Source organism: Chaetodon auriga, chromosome 21 (assembly GCF_051107435.1).
Source record: "Chaetodon auriga isolate fChaAug3 chromosome 21, fChaAug3.hap1, whole genome shotgun sequence".
Lineage (NCBI taxonomy): Eukaryota > Metazoa > Chordata > Actinopteri > Chaetodontiformes > Chaetodontidae > Chaetodon > Chaetodon auriga.
Window position 1 is genome coordinate 9,139,878 of NC_135094.1, and position 19,039 is coordinate 9,158,916.

At 41.0% G+C, this 19,039-nt stretch overlaps 4 protein-coding genes across 5 annotated transcripts; all 4 read right to left on the bottom strand.

The window, feature by feature from the left end:
- Window positions 1-223: 223 nt before the first annotated feature.
- On the bottom strand, window positions 224-8,579 carry LOC143314387 (uncharacterized). 2 transcript variants are annotated; one of them, XM_076721367.1, is made up of 16 exons: window positions 8,258-8,579; window positions 7,669-7,712; window positions 7,261-7,325; window positions 7,044-7,171; window positions 6,905-6,959; window positions 6,556-6,769; window positions 6,305-6,397; window positions 5,001-5,180; window positions 4,149-4,852; window positions 3,434-3,961; window positions 2,419-2,935; window positions 2,264-2,334; window positions 1,550-1,690; window positions 923-1,083; window positions 694-784; window positions 224-598 (listed from the first exon to the last, which is right to left on the bottom strand). In XM_076721367.1, the coding sequence occupies exons 1-16, from the start codon at window positions 8,279-8,281 to the stop codon at window positions 516-518; spliced, it is 3,099 nt and encodes a 1,032-aa protein (XP_076577482.1). In that variant the 5' UTR covers window positions 8,282-8,579; the 3' UTR covers window positions 224-515. The 2 variants fall into 2 exon arrangements, with proteins under 2 accessions (XP_076577482.1, XP_076577481.1); XM_076721366.1 differs by having other exon boundaries at window positions 226-598; window positions 2,419-2,998.
- A 914-nt stretch (window positions 8,580-9,493) lies between these two features.
- Window positions 9,494-11,550, bottom strand: LOC143314526 (uncharacterized). Its single transcript, XM_076721590.1, has 7 exons — window positions 11,451-11,550; window positions 11,155-11,299; window positions 10,814-10,927; window positions 10,509-10,653; window positions 10,215-10,363; window positions 9,972-10,111; window positions 9,494-9,645 (listed from the first exon to the last, which is right to left on the bottom strand). The coding sequence occupies exons 1-7, from the start codon at window positions 11,548-11,550 to the stop codon at window positions 9,494-9,496; spliced, it is 945 nt and encodes a 314-aa protein (XP_076577705.1).
- Window positions 11,551-14,117: 2,567 nt separating this feature from the next.
- Window positions 14,118-16,122, bottom strand: LOC143314527 (uncharacterized). The gene is made up of 7 exons (XM_076721591.1): window positions 16,023-16,122; window positions 15,686-15,830; window positions 15,490-15,603; window positions 14,874-15,018; window positions 14,619-14,767; window positions 14,398-14,537; window positions 14,118-14,269 (listed from the first exon to the last, which is right to left on the bottom strand). The coding sequence occupies exons 1-7, from the start codon at window positions 16,120-16,122 to the stop codon at window positions 14,118-14,120; spliced, it is 945 nt and encodes a 314-aa protein (XP_076577706.1).
- Window positions 16,123-17,176: 1,054 nt separating this feature from the next.
- nanos2 (nanos homolog 2) lies at window positions 17,177-17,692 on the bottom strand. The gene has a single exon (XM_076721592.1). The coding sequence runs from the start codon at window positions 17,690-17,692 to the stop codon at window positions 17,177-17,179; it is 516 nt and encodes a 171-aa protein (XP_076577707.1).
- Between the last annotated feature and the right edge of the window lie 1,347 nt (window positions 17,693-19,039).

Sequence of the window (19,039 nt, forward strand, 5' to 3'; positions counted from 1 at the left end):
AACCATTTGGCATAACAAGCACGTCTAGCTCTGATACTTTTAAGCACGTTTTACTAAATTGAACACTTGAGTGCATGCAGGAAATGCTCTGTACTTCTTCCTTCCATCACTGTGTATTTGGTTGCTAGACACATACAGTTCTAGTGGTGCAGTTACCGATGTTGCATTTTGAGCTTCCTTGTTAAAAAAAAAAACAAAAAAACACATTTTAGAAACAATGCATATCCTGTTGAACTGTACAAATACTCTTTAATGGATTTTGCATGCAGACATTGATGCAGCAAAAAGGAAACAGCCAAGAAGTACAAAAAACACGAAACTTAATTTACAAAGCATTTTCTATGAGAATCTTAATAACGCAAGCACATCGAGCTAAGGATCGAATAAGGTCAGCAGAAACTCAAACCAACTGCATTTAAAGTCCATTTAAATACAGAAGTAATTTCATATATTCCAGTCTTTTTTTCCCCAACATTTACGTGTTTGGTCATCAGCCGCCACTCAAGATGACAACTTCAGTCTGAACTTTCTGCAAATATTCGGGTGAAGTACAGAACTGCAGGCTGTGCAGTGACGTTCTGGATGCTGTACGCATGTCCTGTGTGAACAGAACAGAAACATCAGTCAAAAAAAAAGATTCACTTTCATTGATATACACCTACAATCTGTAGAATTACTGCTAAAAATTCTTACCACATGGCACCATATAGGATTGTCCGGGATAGTAGCGGGACACACAGCCGTCGATGGTCACACTCACAGAGCTTGTTAGTAAGTTAAAAACCTTTTTTTAGGGAGAAAAAAAAAAACACATACATGAATAATAAAACGCTGTATTTCAAGATCAAGAGGACAAGAGAGGGAGACATGACAGAAACATGAGCACAATCACGTGAGCAGGAAGAGTGAGAGGTGAACTGACTGTTGTGGCGCTGTGATCCACCCACAGAGGCTTCTTCATGTAGGAGCCCAGCAGGATTTTTCCATTACAGATGGAGCCACAGTTCAGGTCCACCTGGAAGCCGAGAGCTCTGCCTTGATGGAAGTACCAATCAAACTGGTCTGGAGTGATCCCAGGAGCGTCTGCAATCATATTAATTAGCACGACTTATTCAGTGATGGTCTGGCCAACAATAACTCATGTTTTATACCCTTTCATAACAATTCCTTGATGATAATACAAAGCTTTGATTAAAAATATGTTGTCACAGATAAAAAGCAAAAACTCATTAAGCTCCTCAGCAGAGATATGAAACAATGCATTACGTGGAAATTGGCTGTATCAGTGTGATTAAGATTACTTCGCATATTAGCTCAGATTTTAATTTTGCCCACATTATCTTTGCCTTACTTCCTGGTTTCTTATGATTTCACTTACAAATTAAATACTATTTTTAATTACCAAAACCACTGAGATGGTTATGGTTCAGTCACAGAGTGCCACTTTAAACCCGTGCCGCTCCAGTACGCAAATGATAACATCACTGCAAATCCAGCTATAAATGCTTTAAAACGGTGCCTTTTTTTAGGAGACATTATATTCTCTTACTGTCACCAGTGGTAGACCAGAGACTCTTAAACCACTCTGTGAGATTGGCCTTATCCTTCAGATGTAAGATCAGCGGTTTGAGAGGAGGAGCGCACAGATCTGATGCAGACAGAACAGCGTGGACTGTGGATGACGGCAGATCTGGAACAAAGAAAAGATAAAAGCAGAAGCCAATAACAAGAGGGGTGGTAATCAATCAGAAGATGCACACACAGTGACACAAGGAGTCGCTTGAAGTTAACAGTGGATCCACTAGAGGGAGCTGTTTGACCTGGCGACGTGTGCTGCATACCCAGAGGTCAAAGGCCCGGCTGCTTCATTTTTAATTCCCCACAGAAGGTGAAGACGTGCAGTGTAAGTACTGCAGTGTGGCGACCCACATTTTGTGGTCAAACATGGCCTCCATCCAAGACGGAGCTCACACTCACACGTTTCTCTCTGCTGTGCCAACGATGGACATTAATATTTGAGCTTCTGCTGTTCCCACTCATGACTTTGAAAATGGATCACCGCTTGATCTATCGAAGCGTACCTGCAGTATCTTAATCATTATTACTTATTCCTGTCTGACAATACTTTAATCAGGAGAATGTGTTTGGAAAGAGCAAAAGGGAAATATCGATATTCAAAATAAAGATGTTAGTGAAGTAAATATATAAACCTACAAATGATTACTAGATATATTTTTGATGTGTTTTAAGTTTAAAAACGTACTCAAGTCATCACTGTCCTCGTCCTGCTGCAGCTCAATCATGGAGGATGGTCCACTTCGGAGGGCTTTGGACCTGCCAAAAAAAATGTTAAGACATAACTTATATAGACAATAGGAGGGAAAGGCTAAAGGTGTCAACATCTGGACTTCTCCTTACATGTCTTCTGGCTGAGAGTCGTGGTCCTGTGGGTGCTCATGGGTGGGAGGGCTGTTAAATTCAGCAGCATCTGTGCTGATATCATCAGCCTGGCTGTGTGTTGTTTGGTCAGTAACGCTGGCGTCCACAGCAGGACGTGCAATGACTGTACACGTGTTAGTCTGACCGGCCGCTCTGCTGCTGACCACGGCCGGGGTCTCTGTGGCTGAAGTGAAAATGTCTTTAAATGTGGCCAGAGAGCATTTGACAGTCTTTGGAGGTGTCAGCGGAGGAGGCACAGGAGCTCCCCCTAGTGGTTTTGATACAGGAGTCCCGCGTCCAGGAGATTTGTTCTGCTTAGATCGCTTTTTTCTTTCTTTCCGAGGTTTGGGCTCTTGCTTATGAGGCTGTGACGAGACGGTGTCCACACCCTGAGACATGCCATCAGCCACCCACCAGTTACTGGGAGGGTTCCTCCTCCGTTTCTCTGGTACTGCTGCCATGAGCTGCTCCTGAGGTCCTCTGGGAGAGACCGGCGCTGGAGTGATGGACATTTTTTTATTAGATACGCGACGGTATACTCTTTGAAACAGCAGATCCCCTGTAAAACATCGCATCGTAGCAGGTTACAAAGCTTACTGGTTGGTATAAAGAAGTGAAAACAGGACCCTGAACTTCACCCAGTGGTGCAAAGTAAATGCCGACATTAATTCAAAGTGCTCGTACCTTAGAATTGCACTTAAAAGCTTAAAAACTAAATTGCAGAGGCAGTTTTATTACTGGGTGCTTTGCTGATTAAGTTTTTACAAAAGACACACAATAGACCTATAAAATACAATGCACTGTTACAGATTAAACCAGTGAATCCAGAATTAATTTGGCTTGTGACTCACAAAAAAAGGCTTGCTGGGGCCTCTAGTCTCTAATCTATGAGCTGTTAGCAGATACACCAAAGAAACTTCTCAGATGGTTTCATTTAAATGAATGTTTGAGGCTCAAAGAGGTTAAATGATCCATGATACACGGTTGACCTCACCTGAGTTATGGCTGTGGTCTCTGTTTGTAAGGTCCAAAGGGCTGGACTGTACAGAATCCAGGTCCTGGTTCTCCTTCTGCTGCTCGTGCTCTTCAGTCCGCCCCCCCTCAAACATATCAGATACTTCTTCTGATGCTTTCATCTCGTCTGGTACGTCTCCTCTCGATTTTCTGTTTTTGTGCCGTTTGGTTTTCTTTTCTTTATTTGTGCTCTGACTGGTTGACGGTGCAGGACGCGTCTGAGTTCTCCTCTTTAAAACTCTGTCCTTCTTTGTCTTTGCGGGCGGCGGCGCTGCTGCGGCGGCCTTTTTGTCGTTCTGCTTGGACTTCTTCGGTGTCTGCCGGCTGTCTGTAACCTTTGTTTCCTCAGTGCTCTGACTGCAGCTCAACCACCACTCTCCAGGCTGCCTCCTTTTCCTTTTCCCAAGAATCTGACTGTCTTCAGATGAAGTCTCTTCAGACACAAGTGGAAGTCTGTTCTGTTTATTATTTTCATCTGTCTGTGCTTCAGAACTCATGAGGTCTTTGTCTGTGGGGAAAAAGTAAAAAACATGTTATTCTGCATATGTATATATTGATGAGATGCTTAACATAACTCAGAAAAAATACATTCGTTTTCATTGTTATTTACGTCAATACTTTGACATTCCTATGTAAAATGATTGATTAACTAAAGGTTCACTGGCAGCACAGGGGCTGAAATGACAGGGAGCTACCTGAAGGAGAACCGAGGTGTTCACGCTCCTCACTTTGTGCCTTCGTGGCCTTGACACACGCCGTCTCCTTGACTGCACCAGATCCCTGCCTCACTCTTCTGGCCTCCTTTAATGACTTCACCCTGCTCGTCTTGGCATTTCCATTCTCATCTTTTAAAGACTTTGATCTCTTCCTGTCAGAGGACTTCTGAGCCTTCTTGTCCATTTTTTTCACGGTGGCTTTTTCCTCGCCTGTTTCCCTGCCGGCTGCGGCTTTGGGCTGCTCCTCTGCCTTGTCGCTTTCTTTCGTTGGCACCTTTTTGAGTCGTTGTTTCTTCTTGTTTGGTTTCTCTTGTTCCATTAAGTCACCTGCATCCTCAGGCCTGCGCAGCTCATCCATGTGATTTCCAGGCTCAGTCACCTCATTCTTCTTCTCTTTCCCTTTCATCTTCTTCATTTTCTGACTGACAGTCTGACTTCCCAGTTTGCCACTTGCCTGTTCAGACTCCTGCTGTTTTTGTGCAGTCTCTGGTGGGCTATCCTGAGCCCCCTTGTCTGTTGAGCTGTCTTTGTCGGTGCTGGAAGTTTTGCTCTGTCTCTGTCTTTTACTGTTGGCAGTTTTACTTGAGAAGGGAAACCAGATAGGTGTAACATCCTCCAGAATCAGGAAATCATCCTCCGGCTCAGGAGCAGTGGGAACTTTCACTACCGGCAGATTCCTAGAACTTAAAAACAAATATTGAATGAATTAGTCATTATTTTATGTTTTTATGTTGAAGTCCAGGAGGCATTACTTGGTATACACAGATTCATTTTCCAGCAGGGAAACACCATAACTACAAATCATTGAGGTGCATTCTTATCTCAACTCACCATGCAGGTTTGGGCCGCCCGGCTTCTCTAAGCTTCTGGAGGAAAGTCGTCATATCTTTTCCCACACGGGTGGACGCTTCCATCGGTGGCTGCCTGTCAACACTTTCTGACTTTTTCTTAGAAGCTGCGACTTCAGGCCCCTGTCTCACTGCTGACACGGATGGGTCTGTGTTATCTTGTCTGGGAATAAACAAAAAGAAAAGGACAGAAGTGACTCAATTAAGTTCTTATGTTAAATTAAAAAACATATATACTGTCCCGCTGCAGTGACCCTCTGAGCCCCACAATCAATGAGAGAATCATGCATGAGAGTCACCAAACCTAAGCTTTAAGTAGCAAAAATTCATCAAAATCACTTCACTTCTACTTGATATGTAAATAAGTGAAAACATCCCGAACAAATTCAATCCACTTCACGCTGATAGTTACATATGCTTTTCTCCACTTCTTCCAGCTGAGCCCTGGTTCAATATGTGCAGATTAAAGTGATATTTCACTCTGGGTGGAACACACATTTCCATTTTCATTGCACACATCTTTTGGAATAGATTTTTTTCATAAGTCCCAAAAATGGACAATAACCACAGGGGAAATTACCTGCTGAAATGTCGAGAGTGAAATTATTTGAAGCTTGTGGGCACTTAGAAAAATTTATACATGGATTCCAATTTTTTCAGCTTTTGTAAAATTCAACTTGCGTTTTTCCTTTTTTATGATCCGTGGCATTAAAACTATTATACTGCAAAAAAGACATTTCTGAGTACTTCTAGCCATGACTGTGCTGTTTCCATAGAGGTGCAGTGAGTAAAACTGACAGGAGCAACAATGGTTGGGGATCAATTAATGAGTGATTTTTTCTGTATTAGATTTTTATTACCAACTATTTTGTCAAACTCATGAGATGGGTAGAAAACTACCTGTAATGTGGATCCAAATGGAACTTCACATATATATTTGATACTATTAACTGATATTGTCTTATCACAAGTATTTCAATATACACTGAAAAGTCATTACTAAATCAGCAGTTTGATGTTTCTTGGGCGTTTTTTCATTTACTGGATGACTGTCTTTGCTTAAGAAAAAGTAAACACACACCATACGCGCATTAAATACAAAATCTAAAAAGGCAAACATCGAGGTAATGAGCACAGGAAAATGAAGATCAAACATTAAAACACAAAATGGACCTTGCATGTACTGCTGCACTGGTCACTTGTGTATTAAAATCCATCACATACTAACACAGTGTTTGGGTGTTTGCAGCAAACTAATCATGACGTTGATAATTAAAAGGCTCTTACCCCAATCCCTCCACCTTGTTTGTATGACTGGACATCTTGGGTTTGCTTAAAGAAATCCTGCCTGGAGGAGCTTCCAGATCAGAGTCCTCACTTCTAGAGGAAAGGACAATTTAAATAAACGTACTGGAGATTAATGAATGAAAATATTCTGGCTGTTGACATTACAATCCTGCACTTTATACAAACAGCAAGCCTGACTGACAAATCATCGTATTCATTTCAAACAACTTATTTCATCAATAGTGTCTTACTCCTCAGTAACATGCTGATTGTCTTGAGGCTTCTGGGTGGGTGGAGACTTTGTATTTGCGTCTTCTTTTCCTGCATCTTCACAGGCAAAGAGAATCGGGGCCACAACTTGGTCTTTTTCATTTTCCAGCTCTTCTACACCTTCCACAACCAAGCTCCTTTCAATAGGGCTGGATGTCTTGACTGGCCCGTGGTCTTTGAACGGGGAGTCCAATTCTGCAACAAGGAAAAGCAGCACCCTTTAACAAGAACAACATTTCTACACAACACAAAAAACTGTCAAGGACAAGTGTCTGAACATACGTGTGTAAATTTAGAATGGCTAAGTATTTTCTCTGTAAAGTCTCTTACCTAGATTAGTACTGGGTGACCTTGTTGCAGGATGCAGGATATCTTCTTCGGGAGCCTAAAGAGTTACAAAACATACATTTGGAGGCTCAACACATCTAAAAGACACCAAATCTGGTCTAATTCACGGCAGGATCATTACCGTTTGGCATCTTGGAAGTTTTTCCGTTAGGTGTCCTTCCTGTGGGACTGGTGGAGCCTCTCTCTCACTCTGGTTGGTCCCAGTAGATGAGTGAAGTAGGTCATCATCATCAGCTTGCGAGGATGAATCTGAAAAGAATAATGAGGTACACAGTTGGTTAATACAATGAAAATGCAAAACAAACTGCAAAACATTAAAGCTCGCACACTCAACTCACCCAAGTCATCAAAAATCTTGTCAATGTCTCCCAATGCCAACGGCTGTGTCCATTGTTTGGACGAACTGAAAGCACAAATAAGAGGTCAATATCAAAGTGAAAGGCTAACGTCTCAACAACGGCAGCAACTAACGATTAATTTCACTGTCAGTTCAACTCAAGATCATTTTTTCAATTAATCAGTTACTTCTTTGGTCTATAAAATGTCAGAAATATGGTGAAAAATGTTGATCAGTATTTCCAAAAGCCCAAAATGATGTCCTCAAATGTCTTGTTGACCTCTTTCTATGGACATGAACTGACTGCAGACATACCAAGTTTCACTTCTCCAGTTTCTGGCTTTAGAGAAAGGTTCAGAGCATATGAACATTGAAAATATTACACAGTTTTAAACACTGTCAAACGTACCTCTCCTTGTTTGTGAAGTAGCAGAGTTTCCTCTTTGGTCTCCTCTGAACAGACAAAGTTATACAGTTTTTAACAGTGTAAGTAATTTGGTCACTTTGTTAATTCGAAAAAAAAAAAATAAATAAATAAAACATTAGCTACCAGTTAATATCACTTGAATACCACATCGGGTCATCAGTTTAAGACACACCAAGCTACAAGTACTACAGTATAACGCTAATATTAAATGAAACAGCCCTTACTCCTATATATAGGATGGGTAAATATTACTAACACTCGTCAGTGTTGACATGCACAGTATGATTTAAACAGCATCTCAAATTACAACCTAGTAACCATGATCTTGAAGCTAAAACACCTCTCTAAAACAGTTTCAGCACAAACTAAACGTTAACTATAGGGTCCGTGAAGCTGTTTCTATTAGCTTGCTAGCTTGTTTGTATTTAGCCAACTGGCTGCTGAGGGTACGTTAGCGTTACAGCCCCTTCCTCTCTCGGTTTTGGTGAACGTTAACGTTACATGGTTGTTAGGCCCTCTTGCCTCAGAAGCACAACAGAATATAGAAAGACAAAAGAAAACCTTAACTTACCAAGGTTGGGTACTTTGTCTCCATTTATGTTAGCTCGCAATTTCTGTCTTTCAACGAAAACGATAACCGATTGTTTACAACAGGGACACCCAGGCTAAACAATCGCGCTGTTAACAGTTTGTAGATGACCCGCGCACTCTGAACCGCAGGAATGAATCCCCGGGTTTTGCCTCTCAGGCATGGCTATTGTCCCTAATTGGCGGACAGCAACCCACAGTTAATGTCTTAAAACCATAACATAAACTTGGGTATAATAGAAGTACAGCATAAACATGGGTATCTGACTGACGGAGGTTGCTGCTGGTGGACAAAGCCTTGGATTACTGCGAACTTGCTTCCTGATAGATCATACACAGGAATCAAAACCCCTACAGCTAGGATATTCTTCTTCTACACTTGATTTTGCGGCAGAGTGTGAGGGCTTCAGTTGACGCTTTGCGCTCCTGCCCCCTACAGGTCAATCATGGCTAAACATACCCAGTTGATTCACGTCACAGGTCACCGCTGGGGAGCGACTGAGAATATTGTATAACGTTGAACTTGTAGTCGAAAATGGGCGAAAATGTATGATAATAAGACAATGCAAGTTGTTCTTTTGTTCTCCCCAGGAAGTCCCCAATCCCCATGTTTTGTTGCGTTGCATGATCATCTTGTAACATTGACTTAACCTTTATCAAGGAAAAGATCTTTGTGTGTTTAGACTTTTGAAGTATGAACACATATCTAGTTGAATTGTGATATTCTTGTTGATATATATGAAAAAAAAAGACCCACACTGTTGAAACACTCTGTGTCATCCATGCTAAATTACACCAATATTTTATTCCAAATAAATATATAAGAAAACCAGGGTTAGCATGGGAACATACATGACACAAAACAACATACTGTACCACTGGTAAATGTTTAAAGCATGCAGTCTGTTCTGTAAGGTGGATGATTACAGTGTTGGGCCCCTCTGTTGCTGTCTTCTTATCAGAGCCTAATGAGTTGAGTAAGCAATGAATGTGTTGGAAAACAGCCATAAAAGGTTCAGAGATCAGTCAGCGTTACATTATTTAACTATGCAAATTATGTCAGAGTGCATTTAAAAACATAAAATCATGTGGTCAAAATATATTAAAAGTTATAAAATGAAACATTTGTCCTCATGCAACAAAGTAATACCAAACAACTGCACAAATACTTTCTTTGACAACTGACATCACGTGTCAGTGTGTTACATCATAAAGATGTTTAGCTAAATATCTTTCTCTGCTTCGCAGCAATCTGCATGGGCTCCAGGGCTTCAGGGCTGACATCTGAGTATAACGGCTCATTGAAGTGTCTCCAAACCACCAAAAAGATACGAACGGCAAACAGCGCACAGGCTATAGCCAGCAGCACAGCTAAGAGAAGGAAATCTAGTTAGTACAACTTTTGAACAGATGTACAAGATTTATGCGTTTTAGATTTAAGCATACAGGAGTTAGCATTACAGTATTTCCTCATACAATGATCACATTTCACAAAAGTGGGACCACTGGTTCAAATGTACTCTAGTTAAATGTGACTTTTAAATAAAAGTCACAACAGCTAATTAGTAGCACAGGTGCTTCATTATTTTCCATTAATATTGTCTTTATGTTTTGTTGATGTGATGTTTCCAAGCATTACATAGAGATTATCATCCATTTATCATATTATGAATATGGACTTCTCTTCAGTGTCTTACCAATGAAGATGCCATTGAGGCTTGGTAAATTGTAGTCATAGTTCTTGTCCAAGTTTCCAGCCAGCGCCCAGATCACGACAGGGTAGGTGATGAGGATGTACCGCACGTGTTTGTCAAGGACGAGGTTTTCCAAAACAAACCTGTGAAACATGCAGCACAAACACATTGCTTCAGAATCTCACTGATGATTTGGTTTCTGCAATTACCTCACTAATAAGTATTGTTGAAGTGAAAACCACCAACCACAGCAGCAGCACAGCAGCCAAAAGAGAGTATGAGATGGTGGCAGCGTCCTCTGGGGACATCTTTGCCTCATAGGTCAGTACAATGGTCAGGTTGATTAGCGTTGCAATGGTTGTCCATGTTGTGTAGACCATCACACCATTCTGAACCTGCAAACATGGTATTAAGGAGTTTTTTACTTTAGGGTAACTATGCTTTAATCACCGTCACATACTCACTTTCAATGCATGTAAACAAAATACAAGATTAAAGCCTTCAGATATGGTGCAAATGCTGTCTATTTGTCTTACTGACCAGCACACGGAGCAGCCACAGGTCTGCTTTGTGGTATTTCTGCAGCCAGGGTCCATAAATATGAAGCCCATGGCAGGTGAAGAATATCATGGAGTAGTTTGTGAAGATGACCACGATGAGGAAAATCAGTGCAGCAATCATCACTCTTTAATGAGGCACAAGAAGAGCAGACAAAAATCATTTCATGCTGCTTTTTGGAATAGTTTCTATGACAGATTAAATTAGTTTGCAGTAAAACATGAAATGAGACATAAACCAATTAAGGAGACATAAGGCAATTAAAAACCTGCAATGGAAACTCTCACCCTCTGTCCCAAACAATCAGCCAGCCGATATTGAAACAAATGTTGATGCACCAGCTAATGAAGAATCCGTAAGGCAACACTGCGGGGCTGCAGTAAACGTAGCCGTATCCAGTCCTACGAGAAGAAAGAACCACCGTTGATCTGTGAGTCAGTGAAAATGTCCACAGAACAGTGGTTGTCACTTCATACAAATATTCTTTGGACACACCGAAATGTGCCTCATATCTGGTATCATACAAAGGGATTACAAAGGCACAAATTTCTATATGCACTTCCTATTTGACTCAGATTAAGAATATTTGAAGGTCTTGAACTGGAAAATACAAAAGGTTGGCCTCAACCTTCTGCAAATTCCAGTGAGGATGTAGATAAACATTGCTGTCAGCCAAATGTAGATGATACTCCAGATGTTAAAAGTCCATCCTGAAGGTGTGATCTGGGTGTCGAACACAGCAGACACATTGGCTGTAGTGGTATGATAAGGACCTGGGGGAATAAATGCAAATGAGTGAGAGCCAATGTTTGTGATTTTTCAATCTGAAAGTGCCCGTTCACAATCCTACTGAACTTCAACAAATTAAACTAAAAATAAAAATCTAAACGCAAGAGAAATATGGCTGACAAAGCTTTGACTCACCAAGCCCAACAACAGACAGTCCATTGAATATCAAACTTATCACATAGGCGGCCAAAGACACACCTATGGCAGTAAGACGTCCAGGATTATGTTTCGCCATTGTGGTCTACAGGGGGAAAGGAGAATTATGCTTGAAAATAGATTTTTTTAGTTAAAACACAGAACTTATTTCATCATGGTGAAGAAGATAAATGAAAGAATTGTAATGAGTATATGAGGTGTAGTTCCCCATTTACAGATTGTGGTATTTTATACTGAATAAACAAATCAAGCTTTGAAAGAAATGTGTTTCCATCTTAATTGTTGCATCTGAACCCGAGCTCCCCGAGCAGTGGGCAATATGATGAATCACTTTAGTATCAAGTACAAAGCCCATTCAGACAATTCCACCATGTTGGATCTTTTCTTTAACTCACCAGCTTTCTTGCAACCCTTTCTGAAGATTGTCACAATAAAAATAAAAAAAAGTAATTCCCAAGAAACAAATTAAGTTTCAGAACTACTGATGGAACGTCACAAAGCTCAATGTGCCACCGCCGAGCTTCCAGGATGATAAAACGTTGGCAGCAAAACAAAAGGAGTGCAGAGTCTGCGTGAAGAGCCGGAGTAACTGTGCAGAGGACAGACAATTGCATGCTTTATAGAACAAGTTGTGTAAGAGGAGGATTTACAACCACTCAAAGCTTCACGTGCCCTTCTTATCATGTATATGTTTCTCCCACAGTTCAGCGAATCGTAACGCAAACTGTCCACATACGATCCCTGGTTATGAAACACAATCATAAATGACTCCTGAATGAAAAGCACGAAGATATTTGTAGCTCTTGGGTGGAGGTGTCTGAGGGGCTCTGCTCAGCCTTTCTTGGTCATTCCTCGCTCCAGTCTGTGCAAACCTCGCTTTAAAATTGTTTCAACCGACTTGTACAGGTTATTTTTTTCAGTCTGACAATCAGTGAGACTCATGAACCTTTCAACTGATAAATACACAAGACAAAACACTGAACAGCAGGCAGTATTCCAATTCTGTACTTGAGTAAAAGTACTGAAACCATCCTGTAAAAGTACTCTGTTGAGGCCCTGCAGTGAAAGTGTTTTTTGAGTAAAAATCCAAAAGTGTATCAGGAGAATATACTTGAAGTGTTAAAAGTGAAAGTTCTCTTCAGAGAAATGGCTCCTGTGTGTGTATGTATAAAGTGTACGCAATGATATATTACATATTAGTATAGTATAGTATAGTATAGTATGGTATTAGATTACTATTACTCATGCATTAATGCTTAAACAGTGGTTATCTCTTGTAGTTGGTTCAGGTGAAGCTAATTTGCACCTATTTTAGCAACTAATTATTATTTTCATTATCAGTGAGTTTATTTACTCAGTTTTAAAGTCACAATTAACCAGAGGTCAGAATGACGTCTTCAGGCGTGTCGCCCAGCAGTCCAAACCTCAAAATGACTCAGTTTACTGCGAGATGAGATTAAGAGGAGCCGCCCAATGGCATAAGTGACAAGCTGAAACCTTAAATTGTTTCAGACATATTAGGCTGAAAAACAGCTTGAATGATTCATCAGTTATCAAAACAGTCAACAGTTTTTAGACTGTTTACAAATCAACTAACTGACTAATTGTTTAGGCTCAATTTTCATATAGTTTTTGCTGTGCATTCTTTTAGAAGTTCTTCATAGGTTTTGTATGTGTGCAATCTCATTTTGTGAAATAACCAGTTAACTACTTGTGTCAGATAACAGCAGTGGGGCCAAAAAGTGCGATGTTTATCTCTGAATCATAGTGGAGTACAAGCGTCATGAAAGGGAGTACAAGTACCTCATTACTTTAGTAAATATGCCTCCATTTGCAGACTATCCAGACTAACTGACCCAACTTGGACCAGTCACTCAAATCACGTTCACAATCAGCTCATCAGTTGTAATCCCGCCTTAAAGAAGTGAGAGCTTGTTTAAAGGTGTGGCTCCTAAACTTTAAACTCTCTCCATTAAGATTTGGACATCTTTGGAGACTGTGGACACCTTTAAGAAGCAGATCAACGCCCACATGTTTATGCTTGTCTTTGTGTATTTTCTTATTTCTTACAGTCTGTTGCTGTATTTTTACTGCAAACTACTCATATAAACTAATATGATCTGAATTATGTAAGTTCATTTCAGTGTAATCTATTTCAGGTTAATGACTCTTAACAGAATACTACAACCATTTATATGATATGTAGTCAATGAATAGACTATATGGCCAGGCAAGCGCGATCAAATTATGACATAAATTTAACAAGTGAAATTAGCAAAGACAGAGAATGTGACTGCAGATATTGGTGCCAAACACAGAAAGTCAGGAAAGCACATAAAAACGTAGCGTCTTACAGGAAAAGAACCACGTATGTACAGTACTGAAACTTGAATTGAAATTCAGATTAACATGACATGCAGTCCTTTATCATTATACTTTATACAAGTGCAGTTTAAACACACAACCTACCGACAGCTAAGTACATGAAACACCTTAAACTGGACTTCAGCATCATATCACTCTTATTTTGAGCAGCGTCACCTCGTGTCTCCAAGGTAAAACCCATCAATACAACAAATACAAAGCATTTAGAAACACATCTCATACAGAAACAATACTGCATTGATACAGAAACGTTTATCATTCTCACTTAAATATCTTTTTCTGCTTCTCAGCGATCTCCATCGGAGACAGGAGCTCTGGACTGACGTCTTTGTAAAGTGGCTTTTTGATGTTCCTCCAGATAAACAGAACGACTCGTGCCACAAACAAGGCGCAGGCTGCAGCCAACAGAGCAGCTATAATGGAAAGAAAACATCATTAATGTGCATACTATCGGCCTCATAATGCATATATACATAATTGATATATATGTTTCCAAGTGAAGTAATGGAGCTTCATCAAGATGTTTGTTTAACTTCCTCACCAGTGAAGACGTTAGTGCGACTGGGAGCTGCAGCATCATAGTTTTTTGTCAATATTCCCGTCAGCGCCCAGATCACGACAGGGTAAATGGAGAGAATGTGCCTCACGTGTTGGTCGAGGACAGAGTTTTCCAGGATGAACCTGAGAGGGATCCAAAACTTTAGCTTTTCTATGAACTTATTAAAGGTATGGCAGAGTTTCTTTCCTCAGCTTTGCACTCACCACACAAACAACACCACAGTCAGAACAGACAGGGCGAGGGTGGCAGCGTCTGTATGGGACATGTCGGCATCACTGGTCAGCACGATGGTCAGGTTAAGCAGGGATGCAATGGTTGTCCATGTTGCATATATGGCGACTCCATTCTGCACCTGCAGGAGAGATGACAGAGAAGACGTAGAGGCGCAGAAATAAGCAGGATAGAATTTGGCACAAATGACGTTTTACATAAACTTCCAGTTGAGCTTCCATACTGACCAACAGGCGGTGGAGCCACAGGTCTGCTCTGTGGTATTTGCTGAGCCAGGCTCCATAGCTGTGGACACCGTGGCAGGAGAAGAATATCACCATGTAGTTCGTCATGGCGATTAAGATGAGGAAAACCAGAGCAGCAGACATCAACCTTTGGCAGTGATGAAAAATATTACAGTATTAGAAATAAAGTATTTCATTCTTGTGCTATCCTGCAACATGTGTGGCTTTCTTACTTTTTTCCCCATAAAGGTTGATTTTTTGTACACATTTAGCCCCAAATCACATAACGCACAAGCACAAATTTGCCTCATAGGGCTTTACAATCTGCACATCATGCAGCACTGTATGTCAGTAAACCCTTAGGCAGAAATAACAACCCAGTTTGGAGAAACAGAATGACAAAATCCATGGAGCTGTGTGTCTGGATTATACAGTTTCTTCCCTAATTCCTAAACTTTGTTGCTGAACTTGTCCTCAACACATTCATGCCTCAATGATCTTACTCACAGGTGATGATCCGCAGGTTTCAAAGACAAGCAGTAGATAGTACCTCAAATCTATGGCATAAACTGCAGACTGATTTTAGGAGAAAATGGAGGAAGAAAAGATCCCATCTCACCTTCTGTCCCACAGGAACAACCAGCCAGTATTGAGGCCCAGATTCAAGCACCAAGACACAAAAAATCCATGTGGCAAGACAGCAGGGCTGCAGTAGACGTAACCATAGGCATTCCTGAGGAGAAAAAACACAGATCACTAGGAGACAAACACAACCTTTATTTATCAGTGCATGAATGTCAGAGAAATGTACATACTTCCTAAAGATGCCGGAGAAGATGTAGACCAACACTAAAGCAAGAAAGATGTAAATGATTGACCAGATGGTGAAGGTCCATCCTGAGGGTGTGATCTGGGTGGCGAACTCATCTGAAATATTACCGGTGGACTCCAGAAATGGATCTACGGGACACAAGTTCAAAAAAAAAAAAAAAAAAAAGGATAAAGATTCAGAGAGCTGAACACCAAAACTCTTAAAAAAGATCCTGACACATTGAAAGCTCAAAAGATGCAATATTATTACTGCATTTCTAGACAAAATAACTGAATCTTATATGTCAAAATAATGCGTATGAATAGAGATTTGAACCTTACATATTCCCGGCCCTGCCAGAGCACTGAACGCCATAGTGATGATGAAGAAAAGACACGCCAGCAGTACGGCAATCAGGAGGCTAATGTTGTGTTTTGCCATTGTGGATAAGTCAGCTCCTCTAAAAACACAAGGATTATGAATTAAAACACACATTATAAAGTAAAAAAAAACGCTAAATAACAAGCGAGGACATACCGTGTGGTTTATTCCAGGTCAGCTGGCACCGATACAAGCGTGAGGAGCTTTGACATACCTTTAGTGTGTGTTCTTGGATGAACACCACACAAACACGGCTGTTGAGGAGGGGCTTTTATTGCACTATGGAGCCGTTTGTGTAACTTGAGGCTTTTATGGCCCTTCAACAAATGCACATGCTTGAAACTTCTATCTTCAAAGTTTGCAGATTTCCTCTTTTGTTTCCAAATGATGGATGAAATGAATCTGGGAGGCAGTGACAAGAAAAAGACCTCTCTGAACTTTGATGAATGATTCCCTGATTAATTACTGAGATCCATAATTATGACCACTTAGAAAAACTAGACTTTGCCCCAGTAGACATGTTTGCTAACAGGTCTTTATCACAGTGGTTTGTGACCCAGCACGTGAGACCCGAGTTTGACCTTTCATAAACCAAAACCTTGAATCTGCAGACCGTCGTGAAATGTGTACTTTTTCAGTCATATGTGACTTCACGATTCTTCTCACATTTTATTGATAAAATGTGTTTTCATTTTCATAACCACTGGAATATCATTTTTGACAACATATCCATCAGTTTCATATCCTCATATTCCAACAATCTGATAACAGAAATTGAACTTGTAGCTGAAGTGATTCAGTTTCCTGCATGTTTGAACCTCAAAGCAAACACTGTTAGAAAAAGAAAGTAGCACTAACTTTTCCCTTTTATTTCTGATCATGTAAACAAGAAACCAGTTTTTGCAGTTTGCAAAATGTCCATTTTTGACCATTGAGTTTTTCAGTGTTTGATGACATGTATTTGTTTTTAAGGCAGAAGCAGAATGACAGTAACACATATGAAACAAAGTCAAATATGAACCACAAACAGCAGAGAACGCACATGTAAACATGAACACATGGCCTAAACAGTTTTTGGTATTAATATAGAGTCTTTTCAGTGGCATCAAGTCTTTCAGTGTCCTCCATCAGCTTGCCTACTTGAAGTACTACTTGGCAGCTTCCTCGCAGCGTCCCGCCGCCGCTGCGCCTGCGGGCAGTAGCGGCGTGTGTGAGCGTGGTCCCCGGTGGCTTCACAGATGGGGCAGGTGTACTTCCAGAGGATGGGGCAGATGACTTTCCCGTCTTCTGACTTCAGATTGTGGGACTGGTACACTCTTGCAGACTCTCCATTTTGCTGGCAGAAGCGGCAGAAGCCTGAAGGAGTCTCGCTGGAGCTGGTGTCCGACAGGCTGCTGGTCTCTGCAGAGTTCTTGCAGACCTCCCGCTCGGGGCCTCTGACGTGGCCCCAGGGATCCGCTGCCGCTGCTGCGTCTCCCTTGGGCCACACAGTGTCTCTGTGGTCCCCCTCACGGCTGGCGCACAGCTCCCCCAGCAGTCTGCCCAGGCTCATGTAGTCGTGCCACATGTCAAAGCAGTCCCCATCAGAGAGGAGGGCGCTCCGGACCCCGACTCGTCTTTGCGTTGTCATTTTTGGAGGAGAATATTGCGCAGAGTTTGTGCGTGTGCCGGAGAGCGTTTTATATATAAATGGCGTGTAAGTGCAACAATGTTAGGATCGGCTGTTCGCGAATTGATGGCAGGTGCCTGGAAGAAAAAAACTGCTTTTGTGCAGATTGGAGGTCTTTCTTTCATCTCAGGAGCCTGTAGCTTGGGCTGAAAGCTTCTGGCTTGGCGCGTTGTTATGGCCCAAATGATGAAGTAAATAAAACATTAGCTGCACTAATCGACTGGCACAGATCTAATGGTATCAGTTGTTTTATCAAGTTCAAATACTCAGAAATGAGAAACAACAAAGCATTGCATTGGGCTGAGAGGTATTGTTATGGATGGATCAATATAAGTGTGTGTCAATAAGTGTGTGTAGGGGGGAGCGTGCCTTGTTCGTAACAGATTTCCAAATTTTGCCAACAGTGGTGTGGTATACGTGCTGAAGGGTCAGAAAGGTTCGTACATTCTTTGACACCTGATTGTCAGCACCTGCACTAAAATCTGACCCTGTCCCACACACACACACACACACACACACACACACACACACACACACACACACACACACACACACACACACGCACGAAACGCCTTGTCACAGAAACACACAACCCAAACGTAAAACATATCGAAGCCGATGCAGGATTGCAAATGTATAAGTGCAATGCATAAGTGATACAAATAATGGAAAAAAAATATATTACCAAAGTGAGTAGAGGAGCTTTATGTTTGCCATTGTTTACTTAAATTAGCTGCCTAATATTCACCTGATTATTTTGTGTGCCTTTATTTTCTTTGTGTTTTTCTTTTGGTCTTTAATCATTTCATCTTTTCACTTTGACTATTGTTTTCAAGACTATAGACATTGTGAATGAGGAGATGATATGATGATGATTATTAATATTGCTGTTTTTCTTACAATGTTCCTTATTTTCTTTCCTATTCTAATTTACATTAAAAACAACGAAACATGTTACATAAATATCATATCTCTATTATCTGTCTGTTGGGAATATGTTCGTGGATTGTTTTCAAGATTAGCTATATGACGATGATAACGAAAAACATATGATGATAATGATTAATATGATGCGACGGGAGCATCTCATGTGTTGGTATTTGTTGTCTGTGAAGCTGCACAGACGCTTCCAGCTAATGACCGCTGGCGCCGGAGCGTCTAGTCCACTTAGACGCAGTGTCACATTGTTAAAGTGTCACCACACGCAAACTCCAACCTTTTGCCTGCCGTCTGCTCGTGTTTAGACCTCTGGAGCCGACGGGCGCACTCAGTCCTTGAAGCTGGCTTTTTTTTTTTTGAATGCATGGC